The following is a 17,334-nucleotide window of genomic DNA, read 5'->3' as shown; positions in this document are numbered from 1 at the left end:
ACCAGACAGACAGACGGACCAGAGAGGGGGACCAGACAGACAGACGGACCAGAGAGGGGGACCAGACAGACAGACGGACCAGAGAGGGGGACCAGACAGATAGACGGACCAGAGAGAGGGACCAGACAGACAGACAGACAGACAGACCAGAGAGAGGGACCAGACAGACAGACAGGCGGACCAGAGAGAGAGACCAGACAGACAGACAGACGGACCAGAGAGAGAGACCAGACAGACAGACAGACAGACAGACAGACAGACAGACAGACAGACAGACAGACAGACAGACAGACAGACAGACCGGAGAGAGGGACCAGACAGACAGACAGGCGGACCGGAGAGAGGGACCAGAGAGACAGACAGACGGACCGGAGAGAGGGACCAGAGAGACAGACAGACGGACCGGAGAGAGAGACAGACAGACGGACCGGAGAGAGGGACCAGAGAGACAGACAGACGGACCAGAGAGTGGGACCAGACAGACAGACGGACCGGAGAGAGGGACCAGACAGACAGACAGACGGACCAGAGAGTGGGACCAGACAGACAGACGGACCAGAGAGTGGGACCAGACAGATAGACGGACCAGAGAGGGGGACCAGACAGACAGACAGACAGACCAGAGAGAGGGACCAGACAGACAGACAGACCAGAGAGAGGGACCAGACAGATAGACGGACCAGAGAGAGGGACCAGACAGACAGACAGACCAGAGAGAGAGACAGACAGACAGACCAGAGAGAGGGACCAGAGAGACAGACAGACGGACCGGAGAGAGGGACCAGACAGACAGACAGACGGACCGGAGAGAGGGACCAGAGAGACAGACAGACGGACCGGAGAGAGGGACCAGACAGACAGACTAACGGACCGGAGAGAGGGACCAGAGAGACAGACAGACGGACCGGAGAGAGGGACCAGAGAGACAGACAGACGGACCGGAGAGAGGGACCAGAGAGACAGACAAGACGTACCCGGACCAGGTTGAACCCGGGCTCTCCCTTGCGGTGCATGGTCGTCAGGGTGCTCTGCAGGGTCCTCCAGGTGACCGTCTTGCCGCTGCCCGTCTTGCCCACGATCATGGTGGAGTGTCTGGAGTTCTTGGTCTCGTACAGCTGGATGACCTTGGTCAGGGTGAAGGGGGTCACCTGGAGACAGGCCTGACGCAGCTCCGCCTCGATCGTCTCTCGCAGCTTCGGGGAGAGGGGGAGGAGAGGAAGCGATGGATGGAGAGAAAGAAGCAGATACAGAGACAGAGGGACGGATGGACAGAGTTAGTGAAACAGTATTCAGGGCTACTTGCTGAGACCCGGTCTGCCCTGGGGCATCTGGTACAGAGCAGTCAGAGGGTCTGAATTATACATCTGAACAACGCTGACCAACACAAGCATTCGGTGTAGTTACAACGCAACAATGTAAACCCTTTAGAGTATTTATCTCTACCCCACCCTCCCAACCCCTCCCCTCCCTATTTCTGCACCTGTACCAGTGGGACTGGGATAGACTGTTTATAAGCAGGCCAAATAAACAGCTAGATGAATAAATATCCTCCTCTCTCTCTCTCTCTCTCTCTCTCTCTCTCTCTCTCTCTCTCTCTCTCTCTCTCTCTCTCTCTCTCTCTCTCTCTCTCTCTCTCTCTCTCTCTCTCTCTCTCTCTCTCTCTCTCTCTCTCTCTCTCTCTCTCTCTCTCTCTCTCTCTCTCTCTCTCTCTCTCTCTCTCTCTCTCTCTCTCTCTCTCTCTCTCTCTCTCTCTTTTTTCTCTCTCCTAACATGCAGAGCCGATGCAGAGTGGAGCAGCTCAACACACTGAATTATTTATGGAGATGTGATGCGGCATTTTTCAACTTGGCTCACTCACGTCTCGGTAGTGTGAAAAGCAGATGGCACATTTTAGAGACGGCAGTCGCGTGTGGAGAGAGAGGAAGAGAGAGAGAGAGAGAGAGAGAGAGAGAGAGAGGGGGACTAGAGAGATGGAAGGATAGCTACAGTCCTCTCTCCAGAAGTGATTCGCTCCCCCACTCCTCCGCTTCTCAGTCCCACCACGGGTTGATCAGACCGCTAACGTGTATGTGTCCCCCCCCCATCATCAGACAAAAGCACAGTGAGTGTCCGTTACCTGAAGCAGAGAACTTTCAGTTCTCAGAGACTCGTTCATTAGTTAATGCATTAGGCCTATCTGCTTTGACAGGCTCCAACGACTAATCCTTTTCAGTTCAAGTGTGAAACTGGGAAGCCACTTTATTTTTCACTAACGGTGGGGATTTCCATGGCGGGGAGGTGTGTGTGTGTGTGCATGGGTACCTTTCCGTAGTCGATAGTAGGGGTCTCCACCGCGGGGAAGAGGTCCTGGATGATTCCGTTGAACAGAGGCAGGTCGACGGAGGCCAGCTTCGCGATGTTCATGTCTTTCATAGACATCAGCAGGATCTGATCAGGGGTAAGAGGTCAGGGGGTGACATCACATCCTGTTTGAGCCACAGCGAGGTATAGTTTTCTGTCTTTGACATGAATTGACTTTAAATACAACTGTACACAAGGTTCTCGTTCGATCACCACCGACTTAACTTTTACAACATCAACAGAAACTTAACAAATGCGAGGAACTGTGAATTTATACAAAAGTACAGAGGAACGACTGAAGCTCGCTATCAGGTAAAGATGAATCCTTTTCAAGTTTACTTTTCAAGTTTTTGTCCTCTTTGATACATTTTTTTCATCACAGTGTCAGGCACCCTTTCGGGTGTTAGGCACACTTTTATGGTGTCAAACTCTCATCTGCATTCTGTGTCTCTGCGTCTCTCTGAGAGAGCACACAAAACACACACACACACACACACACACACACACACACACACACACACACACACACACACACACACACACACACACACACAGAGGTCAGATGGATTGAATTACAGTTCTATTCAGGAGATTAATAGAAAAGTGCCGTTGGCCAATTTATTCAAAGGTAGATTTCTATCTATCTTTTGCTCTCTGACGTCTGTCTGCCTGTCTGTCTGTCTGCCTACCAGACTCTGTCTCTTAGACTTTTTATCTTTCTCTCTAGAAACTGACTCACATGTCATCGAATTGAACCCAATGCTGGAAAGTGAGCATAAGTATAGCTGCGTAGTACTCTGCAGTCAGTTGCAGTGCTGTTACTGTATACCCTGGTCAGGTGAAGTGAGTTGTTTCACTGTACCTCCTCGTCGGCCACGTCGGGGCAGACACGTCTCTTCTTGCCCGCGTAGCGGAGCAGCGAGGTCAGGGCACGCAGGCCAAAGTCATAGTGGTCCTGTTTGGACAGCTGCTGCACTGCCAGAGAGTACAGGGTGAACACCTTCTTAGCCAGGAGCTGGAGAGGGAGGCGGGGGGGGGAGAGAGAATAAAAGATAGGATGGGAGCGATAGAGGGTGGCAGAAATAAAAGAAAGAGAGAAATTGAGTCAGTAAGCACATCAACCCATCACAACCCTAGAGCATAGCGTGAAGGATGGGCCTCTCATATTTTTATTTAACTAGGCAAGTCAGTTAAGAACAAATTCTTATTTACTATGACGGCCTACCCCGGCCAAACCCTAACGACTCTGGACCAATTGTGCGCCACCATATGGGACTCCCAATCACGGCCGGTTGTGATACAGCCTGGAATCAAACCAGGGTCTGTAGTGACACCTCTAGCACCGAGATGCACTGCCTTAGACCTCTGCGCCAATCGGGAGCCCCAATATATACGGAACAAAAATATCAATGCAACAATTTCAAAGATTTTAATGAGTTACAGTTCATATGAGGAGATCAGTCAACTGAAATAAATTCATTATGCCCTAATCTATGGACTTCACATGACTGGGAATACAGATATGCATCTATTGGTCACAGAACCCTTCAAAAAAATGGCCTCACAATGGGCCTCAGGATTTCATCACAACATTTTTCTGCATTCAAATTCCCCGTTGATAAAATACAATTGTGTTCGTTGTCTGTAGCTTGTGCCTGCCAATACCATAACGCCACCTCCACTATGAAGCACTCTGTTCACAACGTTGACATCAGCAAACCCTTCGCCCACACGACACAATACACGTGGTCTGCGGTTGTGAGGCCCGGTTGGACATACTGCCAAATTCTCTAAAATGACATTGGAGGTGGCTTATGGTAGAGAAATGAACATTCAATTCTCTGGCAAAAGCTATGGTGGACATTCCTGCAGTAGGCATGCCAGTTGCACGCTCCCTCAAAACTTGAGACATCTGTGGCATTGTGTTGTGTGACAAAACAGCACATTTTAGAGTGGCCTTTTATTGCCCCTAGCACAAGGTGCACCTGTGTAATTATCATGCCGTTTAATCAGCTTTTTGATATGCCACACCTGTCAAATGGATGGATTATCTTGGCAAAGGATAAATTCTCACTAACAGAGAATTTGAGAGAAATAAGCTTTTTGTGCGTATGGAACATTTCTGGGATCATTTATTTCAGCTCATGAAACATCGGACCAACACTTTACACGTTGCGTTTATATTTTTGTTCAGTATTTAAAGTCACCTAGCTAGCGGCGTTGTATCATAATATAACCTGGTCATGTGAAATGTGTCATATAGACATGTCTGTCTGTCTGTCTTGTTAGCTGGCCTGCCAGCTAGAGAGAGATAGACAGACTAGAAAATACGCTATGAAGCTGCCCTGCCCTACAGCAGACAGCTTGACAGACACTGGCTGTCATGATCCCCTCTTGGCAAGCAGGCTGTGTGTGTGTGTGTGTGTGTGTGTGTGTGTGTGTGTGTCGTAGAGAGGTAGAATCTGAGTATGTATGAGAAAGATGTCAGTGGGTTTGTGTGTGCTTTTGAGTAAGCATATGAGGAAGATAGTGAGTGTACATTACTGTAATGTAGTGTGTGTGTGTGTGTGTGTGTGTGTGTGTGCAAGAGAGCATGGAGGGCTCCTGGGTTACCATGTCAGCTTGTTCTCATCACTTCTCCCTTCATGCGCTTCAGTGACACACAATCGCTCATGCACACAGTTACGCAAACACACACAAACGCACATGCATATGCACACACACACACACACACACACACACACACACACACACACACACACACACACACACACACACACACACACACACACACACACACACACACACACACACACACAGTGTTGTCATGCTAGGCAGAGCAGACGATGGGCTCACGGGAAGCAAATCCTCTTTCCTGTCTGTTCCAGCTCACAGAATACACAATACGCTCCGCACTCTCAAAACAGGCCAAAGCAGACCAAAGTAGGCCAAACACCTAGGCCAAAAAGCCCCATGCCAGCAGATAGGTGTTATTTCTGCATGGCTCTGATGGTGATGGCAGAACCCCATCAGGGACAGGGACAATATCTCTTTGACACACATGCAGTGAGAGGGTGTGTGTGTGTGTGGCAAGGGGACCTGAGATGTGTGTGGCAAGGGGACCTGAGATGTGTGTATGTTGGCCTGGGTTTAGCTGGCATTGGGCTTGGTTGGCATTGGGGTGTTAGTGGTTTAAAGCAGGCGTGAACAGCCTCTCCCTCTCTTCTTTCCTCTCTCCAGTCCCTGTCTCTCTCCGTCGGTCTGTATCTCCTCCCTCCCTCCATTTCTACATATTTCCTTATCCTCCACCTTCTCACCCTCCCTTCGTCTCTCTCCCTCCGTCTCTACTTCCCTCCCGTGTTCCCTCCCTCTGTGCCAGGGCTGGAGTGGTTGTGTTGTGTTCTGGTCTCTTTCCCACCTCTTGTTCATCTGCTGTTATTTGTGGTGTTCAGTTAACACCCCCTATTCTTTCTCTGGCAGCTAATTACTGTTCCCCACAGGAGACCACACACCACTGCTGTTTGGGGCGTGTGTGCCTGTGTGTGGATGGGGAGGGTGTTTGAGAAGTTTGATAAAAAATGCTACAGACAGAAGTTGGCAGTACCGACTTCAGACGAGTCCCAAGACGCTTGCGGGGGGGGGGGACACACACCATCGAGGGGGTCACAATAGTTTGTAGGCCAAATCATTCGGATGCTACAGATGATTTTGGGAGAAGACTGATTTTCGGGATGTCTCATGGTATTACAAATACCACTCTAGCTCTGTCTCCTTCCACTGCAGATGTGGAAGCGCGATATCTGCGGATGTAGTGGATTGAGACGCATCCGATGCAAAACATATAAGATATCTCTAGCTTAATCTGATGGGTTTTTATGGCTATTATTTATTATTATGCTAATAAAGAATTTGCGGGGGCGCGGACATCGACTCTAGGGGCTTAACAAAGGGTGTCATGGGTAAGTTTAGTGAAAGTTTGGCGTGTGTGTGTGTGTTGGTATTGAAGCCTCAGGGGTGTGTTATAGGATGTTATTGAAGCGCGGGTGGGACTGGGAGGGTGCTCTGGTGCAGAAGTGAATTTGAATCTTGTTAAAGACACGCTGCGGAACAAGTACACACACACACACACACACAACCCCCCTGTGAGTCAGCATTAATCCTGCTCTGGCTCTGGTCCCAGTGATCTGTGTGTGTGTTTGTGTGTGTGTATGTGTGTGTGTGTTTGTGTGTGTGCCATGATTCCATGCCTTCATCCGATTCAATAGGAGTCCCACTGTAGATAATCCCATAACATCCTGGCCGCGCTCCAAATCCCACTGACACTCATCTCAGAGCACGAGGCAGCGTGTGTGTGTGTGTGTGTGTATGCACATTCCTTCCTGTATTTGTGTGTGTGTGTGTGTGTCTGTGGGTGTTTGTGCGTTCCAGGGTTTTTCTCTCTGCCCATGGCAAAATATGTAGAATTGTAAGAAGTTGAACTGTTCTGCGCCACTAGTTGATACTTATTCAAAAGGTTGCTGGATCGAATCCCCGACTTGACAAAGTAACAAATCTGTCGTTCTACCCCTTAGCAAGGCAGTTAACCCACTGTTCCCTGGTAGGCCGTCAATGTAAATAAGAATTTGTTCTTAACTTCTTTGGGACAGGGGGCGGTATTTTGACGTCCGGATGAAAAGCGTGCCCAAAGTAAACTGCCTGCTACTCAGGTCCAGAAGCTAGGATATGCATATAATTGGTAGATTTGCATAGAAAACACTTTAAAGTTTCTAAAACTGTTAAAATAATGTCTGTGAGTATAACAGAACTGAAATGGCAGGTGAAACCCCGAGGACAAACCATCCCCAAATAAAAGAATGTCATCCTACCACTGATTTCAATGGCTGGCACTTTTATAATAGGGCGAAATCGTGCCCGATTGCAGTCCCTAGGGCTTCTACTAGATGTCAACAGGCTGGTTTTTGGAAAAACTTGCCAGAAATTGAAGTTTTTCTAGGTGGCTCCCATTTTGGCTGTAGTGTTTCCAAGCACGTAAATGAGAGCTCGTCCTTTGGTATTTTTCTCCGGTAAAGACAATAACGATTCTCCGTCTTAAATTTGATCGTTTATCTGTGTATTAGGGTACCTAAGGGTTGATTATAAACATTGATTGACTTGTTTGGATAAGTTTATTGGTAACATTTGGAATTCATTTTGTATGCATTTTGAAGGAGGGAAAACAAGTGGATTATTGACTGAAGCGTGCCAGTTAAACTGAGTTTTTATGGATATAAAGAAGGAGTTTATCGAACAAAAGGACCATTTGTAATGTAACTGGGACCTTTTGGAGTGCCAACAGAAGAAGATCTTCAAAGGTAAGGCATATATTATATCGCTATTTCTGACTTTCGTGTCGCAACCTGGTTGAAAATGATTTGTTATGCATTTGTGTGCTGGGCACTGTCCTCAGATAATCGCATGGTTTGCTTTCGCCGTAAAGCCTTTTTGGAATCTGACCCGGTGGCTGGATTAACAACAAGTTAAGCTTTATTTTGATGTATTGCACTTGTGATTTCATGAAAGTTTCATATTTATAGTAATTTAATTTGAATTTGGCGCTCTGCAATTTCACCGGATGTTGGCCAGGTGGGACGGTAGCGTCCCACTGATCTGCAAGAAGTTTTTAACTGACTTAACTGCGCCTCCGGGTCTCTCCAGTGTCTCAAGGCCACTGTCTTTCGCACGCAGAAAGCTTTGGTCTCTGGCTGCCACAGTGGCACAAAGAGCGAGATATCATTTAGAAAGGTGTCGTACCCGGACAGAAGATCTATTTAGCAAGGAAAAGCGAATGTGCATAATCAATCAATCATTTGGTAGAAATTAGGGCAGTCAAAAGTTAACACGTTAATTACAGTTACCGGTCAAAATTTGAAGCGCAACACCACAACACGCACCCCTTTCAAGCGCAACACTCAATGTGCTTGCGCTGTGCGCTCTCAGTCTCTGCCACTAGCAGCCGCTGTACAGCCGCCTGTCTCTCTTGTGGTGCTTGAACATCCACTACTCGCACAGCTTTGAGCAACCATTTTGAAGGAAAACTTACAGGAGGTTCAATCATAAACACATTCCCAGGCGTTTCTTTAGATAGCAAAAACCTCATTTGCACAGTGGCTAGCTAGTTATGCTAACATTAGCTAGCTAACCAAACGAGAATGTTTACAATGCCATGGCTGAATGCCTCTTGATTCAAGTCTAATTTCCCACAATGATTTTATTCAGAACAGGACATCCATTCCATTTAGCTAAGATTTATGCAAATGTGACCCTTTTCAGGAAGCTAGGCATATGTTCCACATCACTATTTCACAAGAGAGGCATTTGAACATTATAAATGTTTTTTTAATGCGTTTTTTGGCAGAAATGCCTTCTGGAACATGTGAACTTTCATGTGCCTTAATAACAAGCGTGTGTGCCATTTGTAAACACCAATAAAATTGTTAAAACTATGAGCCTAGTTGGTTTAGCCACGGAAAAACACAGGAACCTTCCCGCTAGCAATGATTGGCTGAGATAATGGATGGGCTGGACATGCCGAGAGATGAGTTTGGATTGGTCTGCCATGTAGCATGCTTCTGTCTATAACATGAGCTGCTCAGTACGTGTAGATCATCCTTTCTACTGCAGCTTTTTTGAAAGATATCATGAAGAACTTCAAAAGTGCTGCTACTGCCCTCAACATTGTTGCCCTGAATTTAACAGGCGCTATCGACACAGATCAGTGGGAAAAAGTTGTGATGGACTACTTTCTGGAGGACGATCGTGGCATGCTGACACTCTCTGACTCTGAAATGAATCAGTCGATGAGGAAATCCCTGATTTAGGTAGAAACATTTTAATTGAACCAGACACTGTTGAGGTTTCTGATGACAGTGATGGGGAAGAAACGGCGATCAACAGTGTTGTCACAGAAGAAGTTGACAGAGTTTTAAAATCAGTGGAATGCCTGGTGGAAGCAAAGAGATTATGCAAATGCTGAGGGGGTCAAAAACAGAACATAGAAGGCTGTTGTATAAAACATCTTCAAATGAAGGGAAACCATGGCATCCATGACAGAGAGGTAGAATCATTTATCAAGTATACTAGAGGTGAGTTTAATTAGGGCCGATTTCAAGTTCACATAACAATCAGAAATCTGTATTTTTGGACACCGATTTGGCCGTATTTTTTTTTTTTTTTTTACACCTTTATTTAACTTGGCAAGTCAGTTAAGAACACATTCTTATTTTCAATGACGGCCTAGGAACGGTGGGTTAACTGCCTTGTTCAGGGGCAGAACGACAGATTTTTACCTTGTCAGTTCGGGGATTCGTTTTTGCAACCTTCCTAGTCATTTACATTTACATTTTAGTCATTTAGCAGACGCTCTTATCCAGAGCGACTTACAGTCGTGAATGTATACATTTCATACATTAAAAAAAATTAATAATAATAGTCCAATGCTCTAACCACCTGCCTAACTTTTCACTCCACGAGGAGCCTGCGTGGCAGGCTGACCACCTGTTACGCGAGGACAGCAAGAAGCCAAGGTAAGTTGCTAGCTAGCATTAAACTTATAAAAATCTATCAAGCTTCACATAATCACTAGTTAACTACACATGGTTGATGATATTACTAGTTTATCTAGAGTGTCCTACGTTGCATATAATCGATGCGGTGCCTGTTAATTTGTAATCGAATCACAGCCTACTTCGCCAAACGGGTGATGATTTAGCACTGTCGTTGCACCAACCCTAACCATAAATATCAATGCCTTTCTTTAAAATCAATACACAAGTATATATTTTTAAACCTGCATATTTAGTTAATATTGCCTGCTAACATGAATTTCTTATAATTAGGGAAATTGTGTCACTTCTCTTGCGTTCCGTGCAAGCAGTCAGGGTATATGCAGCAGTTTGGGCCGCCTGGCTCGTTGCGAACTGTGTGAAATCCATTTATTCCTAACAAAGACCGTAATTAATTTGCCAGAATTGTACATAATTATGACATGACATTGAAGGTTGTACAACGTAACAGCAATATTTAGACTTAGGGATGCCACCCATTAGATAAAATATGGAACCGTTCCGTATTTCACTGAACGAATAAACGTTTTGTTTTCGAAATACTGTTTCCGGATTCGACCATATGAATGACCAAACGCTCATATTTCTGTGTGTTGTTATGTTATAATTAAGTCTATGATTTGATAGAGCAGTCTGACTGAGTGATGGTAGGCAGCAGCACGCTCATAAGCATTCATTCAAACAGCACTTTCGTGCGTTTGCCAGCAGCTCTTCGCAATGCTTTAAGCATTGCCCTGTTTATGACTTCATGCCTATCAACTCCCGAGATTAGGCTGGTGTAACCGATGTGAAATGGCTAGGTAGTTAGCGGGGTGCGCGCTAATAGCGTTTCAAACGTCACTCGCTCTGAGACTTGGAGTAGTTGTTCCCCTTGCTCTGCTTTTGTGGAGCGATGGGTAACGATGCTTCGAGGGTGACTGTTGTCGATGTGTTCCTGGTTCGAGCCCAGGTAGGGGCGAGGAGAGGGACGGAAGCTATACTGTTACACTGGCAATACTAAAATGCCTATAAGAACATTCAATAGTCAAAGGTATATGAAATACAAATGGTATAGAGAGAAATAGTCCTATAATAACCTCAACCTAAAACTTCTTACCTTGGAATAGTGAAGACTCATGTTTAAAGGAACCACCAGCTTTCATATGTTCTCATGTTCTGAGCAAGGAACTTAAACGTTAACTTTTTTACATGGCACATCTTCTCCAACACTTTGTTTTTGCATTATTTAAACCAAATTGAACATGTTTCATTATTTATTTGAGGCTAAATTGATCTGATTGATGTATTATATTAAGTTAAAATAAGTGTTCATTCAGTATTGTTGTAACTGTCATTATTACAAATAAATAAAAAAATAAAAAAATATCGTCTGATTAATCGGTATCGGCGGTTTTTTTGGGTCCTCCAATAATCGGTATCAGCGTTGAAAAACCATAATCGGTCGACCTCTAATGTATACCAGTCTAGCTACATTTTCAGATATTATATCTTTCTTATTTTGTCAGAAAGTCTTTTTCATTGCAAGTTAAAGCGTACTGTTAGCTAGCTAGCTAACGTTAGCTGGCTGGTTTCGCTAGCTAACGTTAAGTGAATGATCTGTGTAGTAATATTATTTGAATCTATTTGTACCATTTGAAATGCTAGTTATAGCCTAATGTTAGCTAGCTAACATTGAACCTATTTGGTTAGCTTTAGCTACCTGCAGATTCAGTGCATGGTAATATGGGTTGGGATTATGGTTCATTGTTTAGCTAGCTACCTACATGTCTAAACAAAAGACTCCACTATGCAAGGAACCATTTCACTGTACCGCTTACACATTTTGGATCCTTTGCATGTGACAAATAAACATAGATTTTATTTGATATAGTGTGTGTTTACCAGAGACAATAATGTGAAGAACAGCATGACCTGCCCCAAAGTCAGACTAGGATATAGGCCAAGGACTAGATCAAGGATATTTTTACTACTTGCTTCCATTCAGCCACAAGAGCATTAGTGATGTCTGGGACTGAAATTGGGCGATTAGACCTGGCTCACAGTCGGTGTTCCAATTCATTCCAAAGTGTCACGCCCTGACCCGAGAGAGACGTTTTTCTCTGTTTGGTTAGGTCAGGGTGTGACATGGGGTGGGCATTCTATGTGTTGTATTTCTTTGTTTTGGCTGAGTATGGTTTCCAATCAGAGGCAGCTGTCTATGGTTGTCTCTGATTGGGAATCATACTTAGGCAGCCCTTTTTCCCTCCTTCAGTGTGGGATCTTGTTTTTGTGCAGCTCAGTTAGCCTGCAGAACGTGACGGTCGTTTTTTGTTGTTTATTGTTTTGTTCTAGTGTTCTGAGTTAAATAAAAATAATCATGAGCACTTACCACGCTGCACCTTGGTCTACTCCTTTCGACGACGATCATCACACAAAGGTGTTAGATGGAGTTGAGATCTGGGCTCTTTGCAGGCCAGTCAAGTTCTTCCACACCAATCTTGACAAACCATTTCTGTATGGAACTCACTTTGTGCACGGGAGCATTGTCATGCTGAAACAATAAAGTGCCTTCCCCTAACTGTTGCCACAAAGTTATCGTCTAGAACTGTGGTTCCAAAACTTTTTATAGTCCCGTATCAAACATTCAACCTCCAGCTTCCAGGGTCAGCGCACTCTCAAATGTTGTTTTTTGCCATCATTGTAAGCCTACCACACACACACTATACGAAACATTTACATCTTACATATAAAACCTTATTTGTTCATCAAAAATTGTGAATAAAACACCACAGGTTAATGAGAAGGTTGTGCTTGAAAGGATGCACATAACTCTGCAATGTTGGGTTGTATTGGAGAGAGTCTCAGTCTTAAATCATTTTCCACACACAGTCTGTGCCTGTATTTAGTTTTCATGCTAGTGAGGGCCGAGAATCCACTTTCACATAGGTACGTGGTTGCAAAGGGCATCAGTGTCTTAACAGCACGATTTGCCAAGGCAGGATATTCTGAGCACAGCCCAATCCAGAAATCTGGCAGTGGCTTCTGATTAAATTCAATTTTCACAGAACCGATTGTTGCAATTTCAATGAGGCTCTCTTGTTCAGATATCGGTTAGTGGACTGGAGGCAGGGCATAAAAGGGATAACGAATCCAGTTGTTTGTGTCATCCGTTTCGGAAAAGTAACTGCGTAATTGCCCACCCAACTCACTCAGGTGCTTCGCAATATAACATTTCACATTGTCCATAAGCTTGAGTTCATTTGCACACAAAAAAAATCATACAGTGATGGAAAGACCTGTGTGTTGTCCTTGTTAACTTCTTTGGGATAGGGGGCAGTATTTTCACGGCCAGATAAAAAACGTACCGATTTAATCTGGTTACTACTCCTGCCCAGAAACTAGAATATGCATATAATGCATATTAGTAGATTTGGATAGAAAACACTCTAGTTTCTAAAACTGTTTGAATGGTGTCTGTGAGTATAACAGAACTCATATGGCAGGCCAAAACCTGAGAAGATTCCATACAGGAAGTGCCCTGTCTGACAATTTGTTGTCCTTCTGTTGCATCTCTATCGAAAATACAGCATCTGTATTGGCAAAGAACAGCAGCAGAATTTGTAAGTGGTCAGCCTGGGGACAGTGAGACTGAGATGCGCGTTCACGAGACTACTCCATTTTTTTCTTTCAGCCTTTGGAATATTATCGCTATTTCACGAGAAAAATAGCATAAAAATTGATTTTAAACAGCATTTGACATGCTTCTAAGTACGGTAATGGAATTTTTGGTCACGAAATGCGCTCGCGCGTCACCCTTCGGATAGTGACCTGAACGCATGAACAAAATGGAGCTTTTTGAATATAACTATGGATTATTTGGAACCAAAACAACATTTGTTGTTGAAGTAGAAGTCCTGGGAGTGCATTCTGACGAAGAACAGCAAAGGTAATCCAATTTTTCTAATAGTAATTCTGACTTTAGTGAACCCCAAACTTGGTGGGTGTCAAAATAGCTAGCCGTGATGGCCGAGCTATGTACTCAGAATATTGCAAAAGCTATTTTAAAATCTGACACCGCGATTGCATAAAGGAGTTCTGTATCTATAATTCTTAAAATAATTGTTATGTATTTTGTGAATGTTTATCATGAGTAATTTAGTAAATTCACCGGAGGTTTTCGGTGGGTATGCTAGTTCTGAACATCACATGCTAATGTAAAAAGCTGGGTTTTGATATAAATTTGAACAAAACATGCATGTATTGTATAACATAATGTCCTAGGAGTGTCATCTGATGAAGATCATCAAAGGATAGTGCTGCATTTAGCTGTGGTTTGGGTTTATGTGACATATATGCTTGCTTGGAAAATGGCTGTGTGATTATTTGTGTCTATGTACTCTCCTAACATAATCTAATGTTTTGCTTTCGCTGTAAAGCCTTTTTGAAATCGGACAATGGGGTTAGATTAAGGAGAGTCTTATCTTTAAAATGGTGTAAAATAGTTGATTGTTTGAGAAAATTGAATTGTGGTATTTTAGTTGGTTTTGTATTTCGCGCCGTGCGATGCCATTGGCTGTTGGCTAGGGGTTCGCAGGCGGAACGGGGTTACGCTAGCGGAACGTCTGTCCTCAACAGGTTAATGCAGACAGAGAAGAGCGCCAATTTCTTAATCATAGCCTCAATTTTGTCCCACACATTGAATATAGTTGTGGAGAGTCCCTGTAATCCTAGATTCAGATCATTCAGGTGAGAAAAAACATCACCCAGACAGGCCAGTCGTGTGAGAAACTCGTCATCATGCAAGCAGTCAGACAAGTGAAAATGATGGTCAGTAAAGAAAACTTTAAGCTCGTTCCAATACTAGATAACCAGCGTTACATAGTCGCTGCCCATATCATTGCATAGTACAGAAAATACACAAGAGTTCAGGGGCCTTGTTTAACAAAGTTAACCATTTTCACTGTAGTGTCCAAAACATCTGTCAAGCTGTCAGGCATTCCCTTGGCAGCAAGAGCCTCTCGGTGGATGCTGCAGTGTACCCAAGTGGCGTCGGAAGCAACTGCTTGCACACGCGTTACCACTCCACTATGTCTCCCTGTCATGGCTTTTGCACCATCAGTACAGATACCAACACATCTTGACCACCAAAGTCCATTTGATGTCACAAAGCTGCCCAGTACTTTAAAAATATCCTCTCCTGTTGTCCTGGTTTCCAGAAGAGGATGTCTTCCTTAATTGACCCCCCATAAACGTAACAGACATATACCAGGAGCTGTGCCAGGCCTGCCACGTCTGTTGACTCATCCAGCTGTAAAGCATAGAATTCACTGGCTTGTATGCGAAGCAGTAATTGTTTCAAAACATCTCCTGCCATGTCACTGATGCGTCGTGAAACAGTGTTGTTTGATGAAGGCATTGTCTGTGGAGTTCTTTGGGTCTTTTTCCCCCAGCATTGTCACAGCCATATCCGCGGCAGCAGGAAGAATTAAGTCCTCCACAATAGTATGGGGCTCGCCTGTCCTAGCCACTCAGTAGCTCACCATATAAGGCGCTTCTTAGCCCCTTCTTATTAATGGTATCTGTTGCTTTTATGCATGTCTTACTACTTGAAAGTTGTCTTAATTCTCACTCATAAAACTCCTGTGGAAGGCCTCCCGAGTGGTGCGGTGGTCTCAGACACTGCATCACTAGAGATCCTGGTTCGAGTCCAGGCTCTGTCGCAGCCGGCCGCGACCGGGAGACCCATGGGGTGGCGCACCATGGACCCAGCGTCGTCCGGGTTAGGGGTGGGTTTGGCCGGCAGGGATGTCCTTGTCCCATCGCGCACTAGCGACTCCTGTGGCGGGCCGGGCGCAGTGCACGCTGACACGGTCGCCAGGTGTACGGTGTTTCCTCCGACACATTGGTGTGGCTGGCTTCCGGGTTAAGTGGGCATTGTGTCAAGAAGCAGTGTGGCTGGTTGGGTTGTGTTTCGGAGGACGCACGTCTCTCGACCTTCGCCTCTCCTGAGTCCGTACGGGAGTTGCAGCGATGAGACATGACCGTAACTTCCAATTGGATACAACGAAATTGGGGAGAAAAAGGGGTAAAAAAACCAACAACAAAACCCAAATAAAAAAGACTCATGTGGCTTATTTTTCAAATTGGCATGTTTTGTTTCTAAATGTCTGTGCAAGAGTGAAGGTGTCATTGAGTTGTGAGATAGTACTTTTGCACATGTAACACACTGTGGCTGAGGAAAGGCACTACTCCAAATATAAGTGAACCCCAAATCAATGTAGTTCTCATCATATTTGTGCCTCTTCGATGGTCCAACGTCCCTGTCTGTCGTTCGGTGCTTTCCTGAGTAAGGGGGCAGTAGCTCTTCGGCTGCATCAGATTCACAACTGTCAGTGTCCATGCTAGCTGGGCTAACAGCAAATGTAGAATGACTGATGCTAGCATTGGATGTGCTCGTGGAAGCAGAACAACTTGTCGTCTACAGGTGCAGGTGTAGTAATGCTGGTAGTAGAAGTACTACCAGTAGAGCTGGTATGTGTCTCTAAGGAAGCGGGCCTTACTTTTTTTTAACCATTTAACCATTCGAGCAAACAGAATGAGCAGCAGCTATGTTTGGCTACATACGGACAGTTAGTGGAATTCCCGCGAGAGAGTAACGGTTAATGTGATTGGATGTTAATTATTTCACTACGCTACCTGTAATTGACATTGTGTTGTTATTTCCCTGAACTCCAGAATGTTCCAAAAGAATTTGGGCAGTGAAACGAGGCTACTCAGGCGAGAAAAAAAACTCACCCAAATATTAAAAGAAAACTCACCCGTTGGAAAATATAAATAGACTGTTTGAAAATGTGAAGGAAAAAAACACGTACCCCATTTTGGGAATACCTGGTCTAGAATGTCATTGTATGCTGTAGCGTTAAGATTTCCCTTCCCTGGAACTAAGGGGCCTTGCCCAAACCAGTTGGCACTATGCATTGGGGCAGGTAGCGTTCTCCTGGTATCCGCCAAACCAAGATTCGTCCATCGGACTGCCAGATAGTGAAGCGTGATTCATCACTCCAGAGAACGCGTTTCCAATGCTCCAGAGTCCAATAGCAGTGAGCTTTATACCACTCCAGCTGACACTTGGCATTGCGCATGGTGATCTTAGGCTTGTGTGCGGCTGCTCAGCCATGGAAACCCATTTCATGAAGCCCCCGACGAACAGTTCTTGTGCTGACATTGCTTCCAGAGGCAGTTTGGAACTTGGTAGTGAGTGTTGCACCCGAGGACAGACAATTTTTACGCGCCACACGCTTCAGTACTCGGCGGCCCCTTTCTGTGAGCTTGTGTGGCCTACCACTTCGTGGCTAAGCCATTGTTGCTCCTAGACGTTTCCACTTCACAATAACAGCACTTACAGTTGACCAGG

The 17,334-nt window shown here is 45.0% G+C and overlaps 1 protein-coding gene across 1 annotated transcript in view; it reads right to left on the bottom strand.

Moving 5' to 3' along the window:
- The window catches only part of dnah2 (dynein, axonemal, heavy chain 2), a 208,258-nt gene that overhangs the window by 81,898 nt on the left and 109,026 nt on the right, over positions 1-17,334 (bottom strand). The window contains 3 exon segments of the mRNA XM_014206991.2: positions 975-1,193; positions 2,302-2,427; positions 3,203-3,355. Coding sequence (XP_014062466.2) covers positions 975-1,193; positions 2,302-2,427; positions 3,203-3,355 — 498 coding nt within the window.

Source organism: Salmo salar, chromosome ssa07 (genome assembly GCF_905237065.1).
Source record: "Salmo salar chromosome ssa07, Ssal_v3.1, whole genome shotgun sequence".
Classification (NCBI taxonomy): Eukaryota; Metazoa; Chordata; class Actinopteri; order Salmoniformes; family Salmonidae; genus Salmo; species Salmo salar.
The sequence above is the reverse complement of the archived record's forward strand: the minus strand, read 5'-3'. Positions and strand labels throughout refer to the sequence as shown.